General features: G+C 51.4%; 1 protein-coding gene across 3 annotated transcripts in view; it reads right to left on the bottom strand.

The window, feature by feature from the left end:
• Sptbn4 (spectrin beta, non-erythrocytic 4) overlaps positions 1 to 21,872 on the bottom strand; it is a 90,988-nt gene that overhangs the window by 45,430 nt on the left and 23,686 nt on the right. For all 3 annotated transcript variants that reach the window (XM_041653415.1, XM_041653414.1, XM_041653413.1), the window contains exons 8-17: positions 16,403 to 16,515; positions 16,017 to 16,204; positions 15,826 to 15,943; positions 14,878 to 15,036; positions 12,892 to 13,194; positions 11,073 to 11,223; positions 7,149 to 8,082; positions 5,777 to 5,914; positions 2,161 to 2,911; positions 599 to 801 (exon numbers count right to left, since the gene is read on the bottom strand). In XM_041653415.1, coding sequence (XP_041509349.1) covers positions 599 to 801; positions 2,161 to 2,911; positions 5,777 to 5,914; positions 7,149 to 8,082; positions 11,073 to 11,223; positions 12,892 to 13,194; positions 14,878 to 15,036; positions 15,826 to 15,943; positions 16,017 to 16,204; positions 16,403 to 16,515 — 3,058 coding nt within the window. The remainder of the gene's footprint in view (positions 1 to 598; positions 802 to 2,160; positions 2,912 to 5,776; positions 5,915 to 7,148; positions 8,083 to 11,072; positions 11,224 to 12,891; positions 13,195 to 14,877; positions 15,037 to 15,825; positions 15,944 to 16,016; positions 16,205 to 16,402; positions 16,516 to 21,872) is intronic.

Consider the following 21,872-nt stretch of genomic DNA (forward strand, 5'->3'; position numbering starts at 1 on the left):
CTCAGAAATCCACCTGCCTCTGTCTCCCGAGTACTGGGATTAACCAGCGCCCAGAAGATCATATCTTTAAAAAAAAAAAAAAGGTCATAATGACGCATGTCTGTAATCCCAGAATGAGGTAGGTGGAGGCAGAAGGATGAGGAGTTCGATGTCATCTTCACCTACTAATAATGTTTCAGGCTGGGTGAGAGACTCAGGAAGAGAAGGCGCCTGCTACCAAGCCTGAAAAGCTCAGTTTGATTCTCATACTCACGTGGGAGGAGAGGACTGACTCCCTCGAGTATATGTGCTGTTGCGCGCGCGCGCGCACACACACACACACACACACACACACACACACGATAGGTAGGTAAGTAGGTAGGTAGATAGATAGATAGATAGATAGATAGATAGATAGATATAAAAAAGAAAATCCCAGGCCAACCTGAGCTACAAGATACCCTATCTCAAAAACATAGATAAATAAACAAGGGGTTAAATTGAAATAAGGGGGAAACAGAGAAGCAGAAAATAGGAACGGGAGGAAAGATCTGAATATGCCTCCCTGCTCCACTGTGCTCAGACCCCACCTTCTGTGGTTCCGGAACTCGGGACCTACTTCTCCAGCAGCCGGGCCACTGCCTCCTGCGCCTGCTCCCCATAGGCGTTGCCTTGCCGCAGCAGGCCCTCTGCAGCTTGCACCGCCACCTGCATCTTTTGCTGGTTCAGCTCCATCGTGGTGAGAAAATCCCGGTGCCTTTTCATTGCCTCTTCCACTGACTCCACCGTGCAGGGGAGCTCAGCGCCAGAGAGCGCCACCTCCTGGGAACGGAAGGGACACAGGTCAGCTCGCCACCATCTCAGGACTCCAGAGAGGCGGCCAGCCGGCTTCAAGCACTATTCCGCTCCAGGGCTTTTGCTCTTGCTGGATCTGCTCCTTAGCAGTATATCTTTCCAGATTCCCTCAGGCCTCTGTCCCCTCTGCCCAAATCTAACAATGGCCCCTCTTGCTATTGCCTTCTAGATAACCCACAACCCCAAGTCACTCCAATCGTGATTGTTTTAAAATTCATCTCTACCAAAACCCAAGAAGAACATGGTGGCATGTTCTTTAATCTCAGCACTTTATGAGGCGTAGGCAAGTAGATCTGTGAGAGTGTAAGGCTAACCTGGTCTATATAAAGAGCTCCAGACATCTTGGGCTACATAGTGAGACCCTGTCTCCGTAAAAGCAAAGGGCTGGAGGGATGGCTCATGGGTTATGAACATTTTACAGCTCTTCCAGAAGACCCAAACACCCATGTCTGGCAGTTCACAACCACCTATAACTCCAGCTCCAGGGCTCCAGAACCTTGGCCTTCTTAGGAACCTATACTCAAATGCTTACATGCACATGTGCACACAGTTAAAAATAATAAAAATAATTCTTTTTTAAAAAATTAAGCCGGGTGGGTAAGGGTCACGCTTTTAATCCCAGCACTCAGGAGGCCGAGGCAGGTGGATCTCTGAGTTCAAGACCTGCCTGGTCTACAGCGTGAGTTCTAGGAGATCCAAGGCTACACAGAGAAGTATTCTGTCTTGAGGGAAAAAAGGATAGGGAGCTGAAAGATGGCTCACCTGTTGCACTTCTGGAGGACCTGGGTTCGATTCCCAGCACCCGTATGGTGGCTCAAAACTATCTGTGACTCTTTTTTGGCCTCCTGGGACTCTAATGCACTTTATGTGCAGACACACTTGAGCAAACCAAATAAAAATAAATCTTCAAAAAAATTAAAATGTGGTTGCATGTGGCGGTGCAGACGTTTAATCCTAGCACCAAGGAAACAGAAGCAGGAGATCTCTGTGAGTTCAAGGCCAATCTGGTCTACATAGCAAGATCCAGGACAGTCAAAACAACATAGAGAGACCCTGTCTCAATGATAAATAAATAACAAAACAACCAACTCCAGAAACCCTATCCCACTCGACATAACCTTTAAATGCTGTCACATACCTGCCCTCCCCCTCACAGTCCAAAACTCAATTTTCCCGATAAACAACTACTTCTCCCTTAATTCCCTATCCCCATCTCGAATAAGACAGAAATCTAGGAGTCCCGGGAAACACAACTAAGTTAGTCCATACCCTACCCCCACCTATTGAAGCCCCGAACCCGCACCCCAGCGCACCGCCAGCGGGCACCTGGTTGCGCAGCACCGCGAGCGCCTGGCACAGGTCTCTCAGGAAGAGCTGATAGACGTGCGCCTGGACCAGCGCCTCCCTGCGGTCCTCCCACAAGCCGAGCAGTTTGTGCCAGCCAACTTCGAGGTGCGGCAGCCACTCGTCTAGCGCCAGGCCGGGGCCCAGCTCGGCACCGTCGGACGCCAGCAGCGCCTCGCTGGCAGCCACGATGCGCGTGTAGTCCTCCTCGCGCTGGTCCACCTCCTCCTTGAGCGCGGCGTGCCGCGCCAACAGCGTGTCCGCCTCCTCCAAGCTGCGCGGCAGCGGTCCCTCGACAGCGCCCGCCGCCTCCTGCGCCCGCACCAGCCAGTCCAGAAAAGTATCCAGATCGCGCAGGAAACGCTGCAGGCGACCTGCCGCCGCCACTGCCTCGCCGCAAGCCTGAGCCGCTCCGGCCAGCGCGCCCCACTCGGCTCCCAGTTCCTCGGCGCCCTGGTGCAGGCGTGTCGCCTGTGCCGGGAAGCGCTCTGCCAGCAGCGCAGCCTCCTCCAGCAGCGCCGCTTGTCGCGGCTCCAGTGCCTGCAGGGCCGCCTCCAGGCCACTCAGGCGCCACTGAAGAGCTCCGCCCGCCCGGGGCGCGCTCTCCACTGCGCGCCGCTTCTCGCGCACTTGGGCACGCACCTCGGCCACCTCCAGCACGTGATTCTCCACCAGCAGCACAGCGCTCATCTCTTCTTTGCGCTGTTCCACCAGCTCCACGATGCGGTTCCACCTGTCCAGGAGCAGGAAAGACGGTAAACAACCCGAGGCCCATGAGCCCAGGATAAAATTCATTTCTTGGCCAGGGGACCTGGGAAAAGGTGGGTTTGTGCCTGGATAAATAGGATCCCACCCTGGGCAGTGCTTTGGCAGCTCTCAATTTATCTTCATAAGAATATTAGAACCCTGTTTGTCATCTCATTCTCTTCGGGAGTTTAATCAGCATTTCCAGAGGCCAGATGTTAGCGACTGAAGACAAAAAGACCAGAGAACTCAGCAACCTGCCTTTAGCACAGTCAGTGCATAGAACTACAGCTGTGGGGAGTGGCATATGCCTATAATCTTAGCACTCTAGGGGGCGCGGGAGGAGGATCGTCTTGAGTTCAAGACCAGCCTTGGATATAGATAAAAAAGAGGACAAGAAAGACAGAGTGCATGCTTCACATGCTACTCTTTGCACTGTCTTCTATTATAAAAATACTTACATTTACGGTCTGGGATGTAGCTCAATCCAACAGTTGCCTAGCATGTGCAAGGCCCTGGATTCCATTCCCAGCATCATGAAAAAAAAATTAATTGTGCCAACATCCACGGGCTCTTTATTTATTCAGGCTTGATTTCTGCAGCTGTGGGGTGTGTGTGTGTGTGTTGTGCACACACATTTGCATGTGTGTCCTGGTGCACATACACGTGAGTTAGCCTGCAGAGGCTAGAGGCTGACACACCTATCTTCCTAAATCACTTTCCATTTTATTTCTTGAGGGAGGCTCTCCCCCTGCATCTGTAGCTCCCCAGCTCTGGCTCTCTGGCTAGTCTAGCTAGTCAGCTTGCCCTGGGGAGGGGGATCCTCAGCTCCGCCTCTCAAGTGCTAAGCCTGTTGCTTCCCTCACACTTCTAAGATAAAGTAAGTGAGGATTCTTTGTTTGTTTTTAGTGTTTTGGCTTTTTTTTGTTTGTGTTCATTTCGTCTGGATGTGTTTATGTGCAACAAGTGTCAGCCACATGCCCTTAGAGGTGAGAAGAGGGTGTTGGATCCCCTGGAACCGGAGTTACAGAGGGTTGGGAGCCTCCATGTGAGTGCTGGGAACCGAACAAGAGTAGTGCTCTTGACTGCTGTGCCATCTCTCCATGCCACCCCACCCACCCCTTTTTAGATGGGTTCTAGTGTCTATCTCGGGCTGGCATCCTGCATCAGTCTCCTGAGTGCTGGGATTGGATACGGGCATGCCTCTGGCTTTTGAGGGAGGATCTTGCTAAGTTGCCAAGGCTGGCCCTGAATTGCTGGACTCTAGTTCCTCTTGCCTTGGCCCCTATATAGTAGCTGGACCTGACTGGTAAGTAGCTGGACCTGACTGGACTTTAGTTTTGAAGATCTGAGTTTCATGTCCTAGTCCTCCCCACGCCGGCAGGGCTTCTAGTGTGGTATTTCCAGAGGAAAGATATTAACTTGCTCTTTGTTCTGAAACAACTCTAAATTCTGGGCCTAAAAGATATCCCAACACTCAGGAGGCAGAGGCAGGAGAGTCTCTGTGAGTTCAAGGCCAGCTTGGTCTACAGACCGAATTCCAAGACAGCCAGAGCTACATAGAGAAACCCTGTCTCGGGGGGACAAAAAAAGACAGGCAAAAAGAAAGAAAGAAAGAAAGAAAGAGAAAAATCTATCCCCCCAAAAGAAAAAACTTAAGGAGCAAAAGCACTTGCCACCAAACCTAATGGCCTGGGACCCATGTGTCGGTAGGAGAGAACTGACTACTGAGATTGTCTTCACACACACGGGGGGGGGGGACAGGGAGAGGGAGGAGAAGGAAGAGGAGAAGAAGAAAGGAAGGAAGGGAAAGAAGGGAGGGAGGGAGGGAGGAGGAAGGAAAGAAGGAAGGAAGAAAATGCAATTTTTAAAAACATGTCCTAAACTCTGGAAGCCCTATTATGGAAATTGGGAGACAAGGAGATAAAACAGTAAATATAAAGTCCTTGGGAATCTGCTCATGACAGTGCATGCCTGTACATAGGAGGTGGAGTGCAACCTCGTTATACAGAAAGTTCAAGACTAGCTTAGGGTACACAAGACCTTGTCTCAAAAGGACAAGCAAGCTGGCTATGGTGGGACACATCTTAATCCCAACAGTTGTGAGGCAGAGGCAGGCAGAGCTCGGCAAGTTCAAGGTGAGGCCAGCCTGACCTACATAGCAAGTTCCAGGGAGGGCCATTGCCACATAGTGAGCCCCTAACTCTAGGTAGGTAGGTAGGTACTTAGGTACGTACATATATACATACATACATACATACATAGGTAGACACATAGATGCATAAAAAATAAATAGCAAAACATAGAGCCAGATGTGGTGGCACATGCCTGTAATCCTGGTACCTGGGAGGTGGAAGAAAGAGGATTTAGAGTTCAAAGTCGTCCTCAGCTACATAGTGAGTTCAAGGGCCAGCCTGAGCAACAGAAGCCCTTGCCTTGAGACCAAAGTAATAGAGAAGTAAATAAGAATCCCCAAATAAGATGAAGAGCTTGGGAAATCTCCTGTGCCAATAATAGCACCTCATAAACTCTTTCTGAGCAAACTAGGGAATAGCCAATGGGATGGCTGCACCCCACATTAGCCCATCACCACCAGCCTTGAGACTGAAGAGATGGTTCAGTGGTTAAGAACTTATACAGCAGCGGACCCTATTGCCATCCCCAGCATGTGAATTGGAGGGCTCACAACCCCCTGTAACTCCAGCTCCAGGGGATGCAATGCCCTCTTCTGGCCTCTACAGGCACTGCACTTAAGTGTGTGTCTTTCCTAAAGGGGGGTTGGAATCCCACACCTTTGGCTTTCACAGACAGAAGGTACTGACACGAAGGCCTTTCCTACCCAGGCCCCACCTACCTGCTGTTGAGGTGACCCTGGCAAGAGCGCACTTCATCTGAGCTGGGGTGACCTCCTTCCACCAACTCCTGAACAGTGTGGTTCACATCCAGGACTCGGCCCATCAGGCTGTTCATCTCCTGGTCCAGACTTTCGAATCTGCAGAAGAGGGTGGAGAAATCAGAGGGGAGGACTCGCAGGAAGCAGCCCACTTCTTTGGTCATAGGTTCCTATGCCACTTCTCACTTTTCCTTGCAGGATTTTTTTCTCTTTCTTACTTTCTTCTCTTTTTCTCTCTGTCTTTCCTTCTTGCTGCTGCTGGAGTTTGGTCGCACAGGTAGCCCAAGGCTGGCCTCAAACTCTCCGTGCAGCTGAGGATGACCTTGAACTCAGGCGTGTGAGCCACCCTGACCAGTTAAGGCTCTAGTTTTTCAGCAGCCTGCTGAAGTGTTAGACCACCCAGCACTCCATCCTGGTCCTCTGGACGTTCCATCAACTCTGTCTCTGGTCACAGCATCCATCCTTCCACTCTGCAGCCTCACCGCTGAATGCTTGCCCTCCGCACCTCCATGCCCAACCTCAGTCTTTCCCTTTGGAACCCGTCTTCAGCCTTGTGGCTAGCTATATACACCCTTGGTACTCTCTCACCTACTGTGAATGCCTTGGCATCTATCTCCCTTCCTATGTAGTCCTCCCCTGACCCCCTAGCTCACAGCTCCCAAGCTCCTGACCCCTAGATCTTATTTTGGAGAACTGCCCCAGATCACGATTCCCCCCATGGTCTATATCTACTTGGCCTCCTCTTCAGCGCCCAACGCAGCTGCCACTGTCACCTCCCTCAACCTGCCCTCCATATATCAGGCCAGGATTATTGATTTATTTTTAATTTTTGAGGTAGGGTCTCACTATGTAGCTTTGGCTGTTCTGGAACTCATCATGTAGACCAGACTGGCCTTGAATTCACAGAGATCTGCCTGCCTATGCTGGGATTAAAGGTGTGCTTCAGGATGGGAGCCATGTTAGGAGCTAGAGAGATGACATCTGTCTTAATGGGAGACCCAGACATGGGCCAGGTTGGAAGGGTCTGTCAATATGTGTGATCTGTGACTATAAACAACAGCAGCAAGTGGATGTGGGAGGCTCTGCACCCCGAAAGCATTTGCTAGGTCTTTCACATTTGTGAACTCATTTCCTGTTCCCCACAAGCGTGAGATGTAGGCAATATGCACACCCTGTTTGATACATGGGCAAACCGAGGTCCAGAGTGTAAGGCAGTCACAAAGCTGATGAAGAATAAAGCTGGGGTTGCCCCCGTGTGAATTGTTGAGCTAAAGCATTGTGAGGCTGGGTGTGTGAGCAAGGGGTCATGAGGGTCTTTCACGTGTGCGCTCACCGGTGCTGCACCACCTCAACGTCGTCGAGGGAATCGGGTACACGCATGGCCAGCAGCCACTGCTCTTTCTCGCCGATCCACAGCTCGCACGCGTGCACCTCGCCGAACATACGGTACACGGCGAGGGCATCTCGCAGCCACTGGCGTCGCAGCGCGGCCACCTCGGTCACCTCGGCGAACAACTGCTCGGCTTCCACCACGCGCACTTGCAGCGCCACAACTAGCGGCCCGGCGCCACTGGCTCCTCCCAGTGCTGCCAACTGGCGCCGCAGGCCACTCACAGGGCCGCGATGCGCTTCCACCTCCCCGGTGAGAGCGCGGTGCTGGCGTGCCAGGCGACGGCTGGACGCCTCGTCGTGACCGAAATCGCCGGCTGCTGCCAGGCGGTACGCGTCGCGAAGCCAGTCCAGGAGCCCGTCTAGGTCCGCGCCGAACTGATGCAGAGCCCGCGCCTCCTGCAACCTTCGTTCCCGGCGCGCAGCCGCCTCTTCCAGCCGCTGCCACCGACGTCGGGCGCTCGCCGCGCGCTCCGCCAGGCTGGCCAAGTGCAAGGGCTCAGCGCCCGGGCCCACGGAGCCACCCGCCGCCGCCAGCTCCTCTCCGCGTCGCAGCGCCTGCTGCAACAGCGTCCGCCGGCCGCCCAGTTCGCCCTGCAGGATCTTGTGCTGCGCCAGCAGGCGAGCGGTGCTGGACAGGTCGTGCGCGCCTCCCGCCGTGCCCGCCGCGCCGCCACTGCCGCTCGTGGCCTCTAGGAGGCGCTCTTTGTCCCGCGCCCAGCTCTCCGCTTCCTCCAGCTCCTGCAGCAGCGCCCACAGGCTCCGCGAAGCCTCTAGCTCCGCGCGTCGCCGCGCCGCCTGATCCTGCAGCTCGGCCAGACAGCCGTGCACGTGGTTCACGCGGTTACAAATGACCTGAGGATCGCAGGGCTGATAACCTGGGGCAGGGGAAGGAGAGGATAGGAAGAGGCGCGAGTCCGTGTCACCCCGTCCGAAGACTTCCCGAACACCCCAAATTTGGAGCAAGCACTCGATTCTCAGCCTTCTCAGTGGCTATCTCAACCTTCCGACCGTGGAATGCCACCACCTGTTTAGTCTTTCTTTAGGGCAATGGTTCCCTTCGGGCCGGTAAGGACTATCTCCTTCATTAATTATCACATTCCACATTCCAAACCACAGGGCAGAGCTCGGGGAATGGGGTGACAGGCAGCTGACTGATGGGTTCCAAGCAACTCAGATGTGTATTTGAGAATGTAAATACTATTTCCCTGGAAATGGGCCAAGTGTAACTTCCTTGCCCTTCAGGAAGTGTTCAGGATTCCCTCTCCTTGCCACATCTATTAATGTGGTTTTTTGTTAGGTTGGTTTGGCTTGTTTTTTTTTTGTTGTTGTTGTTGTTGTTTTGTGTTTTTTTTTTGTTTTTCGAGACAGGGTTTCTCTGTGGCTTTGGAGCCTGTCCTGGAACTCGCTCTGTAGACCAGGCTGGTCTCGAACTCACAGAGATCCGCCTGCCTCTGCCTCCCGAGTGCTGGGATTAAAGGCGTGCGCCACCATCGCCCGGCTTGGCTTGGTTTTTTTCGAAACAGGGTCTTGCTATGTAGCCCTGGCTGTCCTATAATTCACTATGCAGACCGGGCTGGCCTCGAACTCTCAAGGTCCACCTACCACTGGCCTCTCTAATAATAGGATTAAAGATGTGTGCCACCATGCCGTCCCATAAACTCTTTTCCTCGAATAATTTTACTTTCTCCGTAGTCCCTAGTTTTTAAGTAGAGAAATTGCGAAATTCATTTAACTGTCAACCTGTCTTCGATGAAGCAAATACAGTCAGTAGTGCATGCCTGTAATCCGAGAGTTTGGGAGGTAGGGGCAAAGGGATTGCAAGTTCGAAGCCATCCTGGACTTCATGACAAGACTCTGTCTAAAAATCTAAAAAATAAAAGGGGGCTGGAAAGATGGCTCGGCAGTTAAGAGCACTTTTGCTCTTCCAAAGCGACCTGAGTTGGGTTCCCAGTTGGCTCACAACTGACTGTAACTGCAGCTGCATGGGATTTGATGCCCGATACTGTCCTCCACAGGCACCCACACTCACACAGGCACACACGCACACATAAAAGTAAAATTAATTTTTAAAAATATTTTTAAAGTCAAGCCTAAGTGGCCCAACTACTTAGGAAACTGCCCTTGTTACCAAGTGAGTTCAAGACTAGCCTGAGCACCTTAGTGAGGCCCTGTGTCAAAATAAAAAATGAAAAGGAGGCCCAGCATAGCCCAGCGTCAGAGTATTTGCTCAGAGGGCGCCTGTGAGCAGCTGGGGGCCACCCGTTCAGTGTGTCCAAAGTCCTGGGTCCAATCCTCAGGATTCAAAAGGGGCGGGGTCGATCAAGAGATGCTCTGAATTAATAGTGCACCATCACCATGACAACACAGCCCACATTGGTCATCTCAGGGGCTGGGAAGTCACAAGAGGAGGGCAGGGGAGACCTCCTGGATATTCATCCCAAAGGCAAGAGAGGACCCCAACAGCCTCCTCTGAGGGCATGATGTGGGCAACAGGAGTTTGGGTCGAAATCAGGACAGCCACCAGGATCAGGAAAAAAATTCAATTCTCTCTCTCTCTCTCCCTCCCTCCCTCCCTCCCTCTTTCTTTTTCTGAGATAGGAAGTCAAGTAACTCCAAATGACTTGAATTCTCTGTGTAGCCAAAGATGACCTTAAGTTTCCAATCCTCCTGTCTCCATCTTTTAAGTGCAAGGCTTACAGTCACCACCACACTGTTTGTTGGTGCAAAGGATTGAACCCAGGACTTCCTGCATGCTAGGCTAGAACTCCCCCACTTAGCCACATCCCTAGCCCAAATTTGCTCTTAGGAAATAGCACATTCCCAATAAGAGTGAGAAACTCCTCCATCATCTTGCAAGTTCTGAAGTGTGGGCTTCAGTTTTCTCATCAAAGAAAAGGCTGTCAGCACTCAGGGTTAGCAGACAAACATCAGACAAGACTCGGAACGCCATCACAGAAGCCATTCCCAGACCACACGTAGAACAAAAGCGAGTCGACTCACAGGCATTCCTGCGCACAGACAAAATCAAGGTGGCTGTGAAAACCACAATGACCCCGGCATCCCCTCAGCCAGCTGAGGTAACTAAGTGCCATTGTCAACTGCGGGAGCCTCCACTTGTTACACCTCTACAAATAAGAATGGTTGGGATGCTGAGTCAGGAGGGGCTGGGAAGATCACTCATGGTTAAGAGCATCTCTGCAGAGGACCCCGGTTCAATACCCAGCACCCACATGGCAGTTCACAACCATTCATAACTACAGTTTAAGGGGATCCAGTGCTCTCTTCTGACCGCCAAGGTCACCAGGCATGTATGAGGTACATACATGCATACATGCAGACAAAAATAAATCTAAAAACAAACAAAAAAATGAGACAGGGTTTCTCTGTATAGCCCTAGCTGTCCTGGAATTCACTCTATAGACCAGGCTGCCTTTGAACTCAGAGATCCTCCTGCTTCTGCCTCCCGAGTGCGGGGATTACAGGTGTGCATCACCACACTGGGCACATCCTCAACTCTTTGTACGTTTGATGTTGTTGTTTTATGGTGTTAACTGAGATTAAGTTGTGAAAAACTTAGCATATTCGTGTTCAAAACAAGAAAGGTATTTCCGTATAACCACAAAGCAAGATAGAAATTTCGTGGTCCAATACGCCACTTGGCATTGGCACCCCCATGATCTTCCTAACCAAGTGAGAGCCTATACTCTACTTAGATGCCTCCAAGAATGGGGAGACCTCCCTCCCTCCCCCCTCCCTTCTTCCCTCCCTCCCTTCCTCCCTCCCTTCCTCTCCCCCTCCCTCATCTCTCAGGAGTCCTCCATGCCTCCAGGACGAAAGACCCCCCCCTTCCATTCCCCAGACTTACCCTGCAACTGAGAGAACCTCAGGGCTGCGGCATTGAGGGCCTCCACCCGCTCACTCTGGGCTGCGATGTCCCCCTCCAGGAGGCCATGCTTCTGCAGCAGGTCATCAGCCTCCACCAGATGCTGCCCACATTCCCGAGACAGCAGCTGAGTCTGCCAGGAGACATCACTGAGTTCACCACTGTCATCGCTCAGGGCCACTCTCTCTCTACCCATCTATCTTTGGTAGACATCTCTTCTCCAAACGGACTCACTCTATCCAGGTGTTTTCCCTCTAGCCTGATATCCGTCTGCTTTTCTGTGTGTGTGGCATGTGGGTGTGTGGTGTATGGGATGTGCGTGTGTGGTCGCTGTGTGTGGTGTGCACATATGTGTGTATGAGTATGTGGGGTGTTTGTGTGTGTGTATGGTGTGTATGGTGTACCAGGTGTGCAGAGAGTATGTGTGTGTGGTGTGTATGTGTGTGTATATGTGGGGGGGATGCTTGTGGTGAATTAAGTGTGTATGGTGTATGGGGTGTGTGTGTATGTGTGTACATATGTGTGTGATGTGTGTGCATGTATATGTGTGTAATTGTGTATGGTGTATGGGGTGTGTGTGTATGTGTGTACATATGTGTGTGATGTGTGTGCATGTATATGTATGTAATTGTGTATGGTATATGGGTGTAATCGGCGGAATAACCAGGCTAGCTTAATATGAAACAGCAAATTTTAATGAGGGGATTGCTCACAACACCAGGGCTCCAGCAGTGAGCAGGAGATACAAAAAAAGAGGGCGGTGGGCTCACGCTAGCCAGATTTATATGTAAACATTAGCCCGAGGCGAACGCGCCCCCTAAGGGGGCTGGGCTATCCCTACATATGGGGTGTGTGGTGTACGTGTGGGGGGCTATGTGGTGTGTGATGTATGGTGTGTGTGTGATGTGTATGTGTGTGTGCTGTGTGTTTGTAATGTGTGTGGGGTTGTGTGTATGATATACGGAGGGTGTATGGTGTGTGTTTAGTATATGGAATGTGTGTGGGATGTGATTATGTGTTGCATGGGGTGTGGGGGTGTGCGCGTGTGAAGGTCAAAGGGCAACTCTGTGGTCAGTTCTCCCTTCCACGCGGGTTCCAGCACCTTCAGGGTGAGCGACTTCACCTGTCGCACCGTCCCACTTCTCCTGCTTTGGCTGCGTTTGTTTACTTATTTACTGTGCTGCATAGGCACAAATGTGCACATTTGCAAGGACGCCAGAGGACAATTTGGGGAGCTGGCTCTCTTCCTCTATCAGATGTGTCCTGGAGATTGAATCAGATCACCAGGCTTGATAGCAAACACCTTTACCCGCTGAGCCATCTTGCTAAACTTTTTTGTTTGTTTGTTTGTTTTGTTTGTTTTCTTGCTTTTCAAAACAAGTCTCTGTCTAGCACTAGCTGTCATGGAAATTTCTCTGTAGACCAGGCTGACCTCAAACTCACAGAGATCCACCTGCCCCTGTCTCCCAAGTCCTGGAATTAAAGGTGTGCACCATCACTATGGTCTTTTTTTAAATTTTATTTTATTGAACACTCTAAGTAGCTGAGGATGACCTTGAACTCCAGGTCGTCCCCCACCTCCTGAGTGCTAGGGTCACAGGTGTGCACTACCATGCCCAGCTGTAGGTGCTGGGGTGGACCCACGGCAAACAAGCACTGTACCAACTGAGCCACATCTCCACCCTGTGGCTTCCTCTTCATCTCTGTCTTTTTCCTCCCACATCTCTACCTCTGCACCAGCCCTCAGGATCTGCATCCTTCCCTGTCCTCCAAACATCTGAGCCACGACTCAGTTCCTCACCTGCATCTCCTCCATCCAGTCCACCATGTAGACCATCTCCTGGAAGACCTTTTGCAGGGCCAGATTCTGCTCCAGCCGGGTCCTTCGGGCACCCACCAGCCCAGTCAGCAGGGCCCACTGGCGAAGGACACTGTCGCGCTGGGCTGCCACCCGCCGGGCGTCATAGTAGCCTTCAGCTGCCAACGCCTGGGCCAGCTCCGCCACACCCTGAACCCGTTCCTCGTAGGCTGCAATATCGGCCTCGATGGCTTCATGCTTCTTCATGGCTGCCTCCACCGCTGGCAGCTCATACCCGAAGTTGTCCTGGGCAGTCGCAGGCCACAGGCACTTACCATGCTGCTTATGCAGCCCACCCGCTGCCTTGACCCAAAATGACCCTAGCAACTCTCCTCTCATCATCTCAGGGCTCAAGCCCGCAGCTTCCTCATCCCAGAGACCAGCTGCACTTTCCCAGTTTTCACGACATCAGGTCCTCCTTTCCCCGTGGGTCTGGAGACCAACCCCACCCTCACTGGTGATCCTGGAAGTCAGTCCCACTGTTAACCTGGAGACTAGCCTCCCCTTCCTTTGTTCCCTTGGAGACCAGTCCCGCCCACCTCCAGTTACCCTAGACATCAAACCTACCTTCTCCTGCTGCCTTGGAAACCAGACCCACCATACTTTCTCGACAACAGAACACCTTTTCTTTTTTTATTTATTTATTTTTTTTTATTTTTGAGACAGGGTTTCTCTGTAGCTTTCATTCCTATCCTGGAACTAGCTCTTCTAGACCAGGCTGGCCTCGAACTCACAGAGATCTGCCTGCCTCTGCCTCCCGAGTGCTGGGATTAAAGGCGTGCGCCACCACCGCCGGCTCAGAACACCTTTTCTAGTTGCCCTGGAGATCAGTTCACTCCCCACTCCCGTTAAGCTGGAGACTAGCCCCACGCTCCCTGGTTACTCTAGAAACCAGCCTACCTTGCCCAGTTACTCTAGAGATCAGCCTTATTCTCCTCTCGTTTGTCTGCCTGTGAACTTGTTACCCAGAATGCAACCCCATCTTTGCATCGTCCTGGAGAATGGGGACCAGATTTGCCCCATCCCCTTACTTAGGAGACCAGTTCTATTCTCTGAAGTTACCCTGGACACCACATACAATCTCCATCTTCACTTACTCGACTTAAACATTCCTCCTATGTGGAAGGGGGGACAATTTCCCCCTCTCCTCAAGGTCAACTTCACTCTCCTGTCACCTCAAAACTCAGACCCATTTCCCTCACCGATCTCTCAGGACATCCCTTCCAATCCTCCTTTTTCACCTAAAAAGCTAAACCAACCTTCCCTGTTCTCCATTTTGAGTCCCAAGGCAATGAGGTCTTCTCACCTCCACCCCCTCCATCCCACACCCCCCACACCCCACACCCCTACACCCCCTACACCCCTACACCTCCCCACCCCCTCCACCCCCTACCCCCCTATACCCCCTCTACCCCCTCCACCCCACACCCCCTCTAGCCCCTTCACTCCCTCTACCCCATCCACCCCCACTCCCTCCACCCCCTACCCCCTATACCCCCCTCTACCCCCTTCACTCCCTCTACCCCATCCACCCCCACCCCCTCCACCTCCCCACCCCCTCCACCCCTCCACTCCCCCACCCTCTACACCCCCTGTACCCCCTCCACACCTCCTCCACCCCCTCCACCCCACCCCCTCCACCCCCTCCACTCCTCCACCCCCTACACTTCCTGTACCCCCTACACCCCCTCTACCCCCTACACCCCCTCTACTCCCTCTACCCCCACACCCCCTCCACCCCCTCCACTCCCCCACCCCCTACACTCCCTGTACCCCCTACACCCCCTCTACCCCCTCCACCCCTCCACCCCCTTCACCCCTCCACTCCCCCACCCCCTCTACCCCCTGTGCCCCCTCCACCCCACACCCTCCACCCCCTCTACCCCCTCCACCCCACACCCCACACCACAGCCGGGTCCACCCTTGTACCTGGGAGACCAGGCGCTGGTTCTCGTTTAGCCAGCTTTCCCTCATGGCCACCTTGTGGTCAAACCTTTGAGCCAAGAGTTCTAACTTCTCCTGTCGGATGAGCTCAGCTCTGAGGGCCGCCTCTCGCTCGTGTTCTGCCTTCTCCAGGTCGCCCCATGCCTGGGGGAAGACAGGAGGAGATACTTAGATTCCATTAACTGTCTGCTGCTTAGTGATCCTGACTTTTCTGTCTGAGGCCACTCCCCGCACATATGGCACCTTCAAGCAAGTTAGAAGAAAAAAAAAACAAAAACAAGAAAAACAAACCAAACCACTGCCTCCTCTTGATACTACCCCTGGAAAACTGGCAGAATAAACATTCAGTCCATGATTCTATAATGGGAACCTGTACAATGCCACCTTGTCTTTCCCGTATGTCCCCAACCTCACTGTAGTGGTTTGAATGACTCCCATAAGCCCCTAGGGAGTGGCTCTGTTAGGAGGTGTGGCCTTGTCAGAGTGGGTGTGGTCTTATAGGAGGAAGTGTTACTAGGGCAGGCTTTGAGGTTGCAGATGCTCAAGCCAGACCCCTCGACTCACTCTTCCTGCTGTCTGTCATCCTGATGGAGAACTCTCAGCTCCTCCATCACCACATCTGCTTGCACGCCACCATGTTCCCCGCCATAATGATAATGGACTAAACCTCTGAACTGTACGCCATCCAGTTAAACGTTTTCCTTTATAAGAGTCCCTGTGGCAGGGCGATGGTGGCGCACACCTTTAATCCCAGCACTTGGGAGGCAGAGGCAGGCGGATCTCTGTGAGTTCGAGACCAGCCTGGTCTACAAGAGCTAGTTCCAGGACAGGCTCCAAAGCCACAGAGAAACCCTGTCTCGGGGAGAAAAAAAAAAAGAGTCCCTGTGGTCATGGTGTCTCTTCACAGCAATAAACACAAACTAAGGCGCTCACCTTGTCAATATCCCAGATGCCACAGCCTTCCCGAGGCACAAAGAGGCGCCGGTTGTGGGCGCGCAGTTTGCTCTGGATACTGAAGAGTAGCACCTCCAGGTTCCCCTTCTCCTGAAACCTGAGGAGGCATGAGTTCAGGGTCCCCGTCTCAGCGCCCATCACCACCCCTCCACTCGGGAGCCGAGCCTCACTTGACGGGCTTCTCCAGCGTACAGTAGGCGGTGAACGCCTGCAGCTGCTGCTGTACCCCACTCAGGGAGTTGGCGAACTTCTGGTTGCTGATGAGGCCCACGGTGCGGTGGATCCAGGCCAGCAGCTCCGCTGCCAGCTCCTCGTAGCGCTCTATGATCTTGTCCACTTCCAACACTTGGTCCAGGACCTGATCCAGCAAAAAAGAGAGAGTCAGCCTCGTTCCGCACAGAGAAAACTCCAAATACAAGGTACGGAGTCTGGTTCCGTTGTAAAGAGAGGATGGCTGTCCTAATGGCTCTGGGCATCGCTATAGAGACTTAATCTCCGAGACTCAGGAGCCGTTCCTAAGGTCTCCGCCCTCCCCCGTTTCTTGGCTCCCTCCTACCTTCCCAATCCGCTTTCCCTCCACAGCCAGAGCCTTCATCTTGGAGAAGTAGTGGTAGAAGGAGACCACATAGGTGATGATGGACTTCTCGTCTGGAGCCTCCATGTTCACGTCTGGCGGGAGAGGGGATTCAAGGAACACAGTGGAGCCTCTATCTGTGTGGCCTTAGGCAAAACAACCTCTCTAGGCCTCAAGGGTTTGTATTTTCTCTTTTTTAATTTTTTAATTAAAAATATTATTTTATCATTTTCTCTATGGGTGTTCTGCCTGTGACTGAGCCATGTGTGTACAGTGTTGTTAGAGGCCAGAAGAGGGCGCCAGATCCCTTCGAGTCGCAATTATTGGTGGTTGTGAGCTGCGTGTGGATGCTCGGGACAGAACCTGCAGATCCTCCCCAAGATTAGTCGCCGCTTTTAGCCACTGAGCGCATCTTGCTATTCCTGGTTTTTTTCTTTTCTTTCTTTTTTTAAAAAAAAAACTGGAGGGGTCAGTTTCTCTTTGTTTTGTTGTTGTTGGTGGTGGTTTTTCAAGGCAAGTTTTCTCTGTATAGCCTAGGCTGTCCTGTTGACCAGCCTAGCCTGGAATTCAGAGATCCGCCTGCCCCTGCCTCCCAAGTGCTGGGATTACAGGCCTGAGCCACTACAGACCAGGTATTTTTTTCTAAAAAAAAAATTGTAAACTTTATTCTTATTTATATGTATGAGTGCCCTGCTTACATGTATGTCTGTATATCACATGTGTTGTGCAGTGCCCATGCATACCAGAAGAGGGCAGTGCATGCCCTATGACTAAAGTTACAGACGGTTGTGAGCCACTATTTGGGAGCTGGGCATAAAACCTCTGGAAGAAGAGTCTGTCAGTTTCCTTAACTAGAGTTGTCTCTCCCAACCCTACCCCTTTTTGTTTTTCCCCCTTTCTTTTTTTAAAAAATTATTTTTCATTTTAATGTACTTTCGTGTTTTGCCTACATATGTGTCTGTGTGAGGGTGTAGGACCCTGGAACTGGAGCTGCAGAGAGTTGTGCGCTGCCATGTGGGTGCCAGGAAGTGAACTGAGGACCTCTGGCAGAGCAGCCAGTGCTCTCAATGGCTGAGCCATCTCTCCAGCCCCTCTTTTCCTTCCTCCTCCTCCTCCTCCTCCTCCTCCTCCTCCTCCTCCTCCTCCCCTTCTTCTTCTTCTTCTTCTTCTTCTTCTTCTTCTTCTTCTTCCTCCTCCTCCTCCTCCTCCTCCTCCTCCTCTTCTTCCTCCTCCTCCTCCTCCTCCTCCTCCTCCTCCTCCTCCTCCTCCTCTTCCTCCTCCTCCTTCTTCTTCTGGCTACAGCTGGCCCGGAACCTGCTTTGTAGGCCAGAATTGTCTTGAACTCACAGAGATCCACCTGCTTCTGCCTCCCAAATTCCACCTGCTCAGTTTTTGTTTCTTTTTTGTTTTTGTTTTTGCTTTTTAATCTGTCCAATGGGGATCTTTTAATTCACGGGATTAAAGAGTGTCTGACATACAACCACAGATAAACTATCTATAGTTATTTCTTTTTAACCAGATCAATTATTTAATCCATTCTGTGCCGTGCAGGACTGGTTCTCTCCTTCTCCCTGTGGGGCTCTGAGACCAAACTCACAGTATCAGGCTTGGTGACATCTTTACCAGGTGTCTCGCTGGCCCCTGTAGTTACTTCTGAACACCATCCCATCCGCGCCTACCCCCAGGCCCTCGCGCATGTACATGCTTGCTGCCTCCAGACCATTCTCCCTCTGTATGTGCAACTGTCACTCACAGCTCATTCCCTCACACAAGCCTCATCCTGCCTGGACGCATTCCTTACCTCATTTTCTCTCATTATTGTCTCTCATAACACTGTGTGTGCACGGTGTCTGTCTGTGCATCTGTCTTGTCTGTCTGTGTATGTGTGTCTCTGTGTCCTGCAAGAATTCTGTCACTGCTCTGCTGACCAATTGTGAGGGACTGCTTGGCCCAGGGGACAGAGTTGGAGAGGAGGGCGGGGCAGGGTGAAGGTCACTCTCTTGGAGGGTGGAGGAGCTGGCCAAACAGTCCCTCACAATTGGTCAGCGGAGCAGTGACATGATCCCCATAGCATCTGTGTGTGTGTGTCTGTGTATGTCTCTGTGTGTATATATGTCTGTGTGTGTCTATGTCTGTGTGTTTCTATGTGTGTGTATGTCTGTATATGTGTGTCTGTATGTCTGTGTGTCTCTGTGTATGTCTATGTGTGTGTGTTTGTGTATGTGTCTGTATGTGTGTTTCTATGTGTGTATATGTCTCTGTGTGTTTCTATGTGTGTGTCTGTGTTTCTCGGTGTGTGTCTGTGTGTGTGTCTATGCATGTCTGTGCATGTGTCTCTGTGTGTGTCTGTGTTTCTTAGTGTGTGTCTGTTGGTGTGTGTCTGTACATGTGTCTCTGTGTGTGTCTGTGTTTCTTAGTGTGTGTCTGTGAGTGTGTCTATGCATATGTCTCTCTGTGTGTGTCTGTGTTTCTCAGTGTGTGTCTGTGTGTGTGTCTGTGTTTCTTGGTGTGTGTCTGTGTGTGTGTCTGTGTTTCTTGGTGTGTGTCTGTGTGTGTGTCTATGCATGTCTGTGCATGTGTCTCTGTATGTGTGTCTGTGTTTCTCAGTGTGTGTCTGTGTTTCTCGGTGTGTGTCTGTGTGTGTGTCTGTGTTTCTCGGTGTGTGTCTGTGTGCATGTATGTCTGTGTTTCTCGGTGTGTGTCTGTGTGTGTGTCTGTGTTTCTCGGTGTGTGTCTGTGTGCATGTATGTCTGTGTTTCTCGGTGTGTGTGTGTGTGTGTGTGTCTTTGCATGTCTGTGCATGTGTCTCTGTGTGTGCGTGGTTAACCCATGGCCCTGCACAGGCTAGGCAAGTAATCAACCATCCAGCTACATGCCCAGCTCTCATAACAGCTTCTCATTTCCTTCTTGGAAGGGATCAGGACTTGGGATTAAGTTGTGAGCATGACATTACCTGAACTCTGTCCTTTTCTCCCTGCCATGCCTCGCACTCAGTTGCTACTCAAGGACACTCACCGTGTGTATGATGTGTGAGGTGGCATATGTTTGAATCTCAGCTTCATATCTCACTTGCTGTGTGTTCGTAGGAATTGGCCCTAACTTCTCTGAGCCTCAGATTCTTCAACTGTTACAGTGATGACCACCTCAATCCCTGCCTCCCAGGAACATGGAAAAACTTACAAAGAATAACTAGGGTGTGGCAGTGCGCAGCTGCACTGCTAGCACTCAGGTGGTGGAGCAGGAGGAGCAGAGACTCAAGGTCAGCTGTACAGTTAGAGGTCAGTCAGAGCTACTGAGACCCTGTCCCTAACAATGGAACAAAGAAAAGAGCTGGGGGGCTAGAGAGGTGGCTTAGCGGTTAAGAGGGCACATTGCTCTTGCAGAGGATAGGAGTCAGTTCCCAGAACCCACACAGGACAGCCCACACCCGCCTTTAACTCCAGCTCCAGGGCACCCAATGCTTCTGGCTCCATGGGCACCTGAAAGCATATTCACACACCCATACACAGACACACACACACACACCCATACACAGACACACACACCCATACACAGACACACACACACACACCCATACACAGACACACACACACACACATACACAGACACACACACATACACATACACAGACACACACACACACCCATACACAGACACACACACACACACATACACAGACACACACACACACCCATACACAGACACTCATACACACCCATACACAGACACACACACCCATACACAGACACACACACACACATACACAGACACACACACACACCCATACACAGACACTCATACACACCCATACACAGACACACACACCCATACACAGACACACACACCCATACACAGACACACATACCGATACACAGACACTCACACCCATACACAGACACACACACACCCATACACAGACACACACATTCACACACATTCACACTCACACACCCATACACAGTCACACACACACCCATACACAGACATACACTCACACACAGACACACACACACCTAAAAAGGAAACAAAATTTTTATTTTTAAAAAATAGCCACAAATGAGCACTCAACAAATTCTAATATTACCTAAGCACATATATCAAACATGCATGCACAAGCGCGCGTGCACACACACACATATACACACCTGTTTGTTTTTTGTTGTTGTTTTTTTTTTTTTTTGACACAAGGTCTCACTATGAAGCGTGGGCTGGCTTTCAATTCTTCATTCTCCTGAACCAGTCTCCCAAGTGCTAGCATTACAACCAGGTGCCACTAGGCCCAGCCCACGTTAATCTCCACTGCCTCACAAACCTGACACCATGGACATCTATTTGTTCTGGCAGTGAGGACAGAATACAGCTCCCGAGGCAGCATCGACTTACTGAGACTGTTTTACTGCTTTCCAGCTTATGGTGGGTGTGACGCTCAGTTTCAGTTGATAGCTCACATGTCTGTGAAGGATAGTCCTAAATAAGTTCAATGGCGTAGGCAGACCCCGCCCACTGTTGGGGGTGGCATTCCCTAGGTCAGGGGCCTGAACTGTCTAAGAGGGCAGAAAGCCCTAACAAGTAAGTGGGCACGCGTGTACAAATCCCGAACAATCAAGTGGGTACGCGTGTACTTCTCTCCTCTTTTGACTGTGGTTGTCACGTGACTTGTTTCTTAAGTTCCTGCTGCCTTGACTTCCCCACAGTGATGGGCTGGAGCCTGGAATCGTGTGCTAAAAATAAGCCCATTCTCCTCTCAGTTGCTTTTGGTCGGGGTATTTAGTTAGAACAAGAGAGACAAAACTAGGACACAGTAGGTGACTACTCTGAGCCTTCATTTACGGCTCTTTAAAATGAGGGCTGGAGAGATGGTTCAGAGGTTAAGAGGACTGGTTGTCTTCCAGAGGTCCTGAGTTCAATTCCCAGAACCCACATGGTGGCTCACAACCATCTGTAATGAGATATTGAGCCCTCTTCTGGCATGTAGGTGTACATTCAGATAGAGCATCATATACATGAAATAAATAAAACACAGTTAGAGCTAGGCGGTGGTGGTGCAAGCCTGTGATTCCACAATTTAGGAGACAGAGGCAGGCGGATCTTTGAGTTTGAGTCCAGCCTGGTCTACATAGTGAGTTCCAGGACAGAAACTCAGTCTCAATTAAACCCAACAAACCCCAGAGTTGACAGGCTGGGATGTGACTCAGTGGCAGAGCGCTTGCCCAGCATACACAGGTCCCTAGATTTAATCCCCAGTTCTGCAAAAACAAAGGACTAAAAGCACCTCAGTAAGATTAGCGTGTGGACGAAAGAGAAGAATGTGAGAACGAAGGGGAACAACTGTGATAACCACCCAGCCATGTAGTTTATACACAGAAAAGCAAGCTGCTGTAATCTCAGAGGCAGAAGGCAAGGGTGGGAGGACAGTGCCGGGGAGCATTGAGGATTGCCACAGAGGATGAAG

This window comes from Microtus oregoni, unplaced genomic scaffold, assembly GCF_018167655.1.
Source record: "Microtus oregoni isolate MIOR12 unplaced genomic scaffold, Mior012 000006F_ref0000085, whole genome shotgun sequence".
NCBI lineage: Eukaryota > Metazoa > Chordata > Mammalia > Rodentia > Cricetidae > Microtus > Microtus oregoni.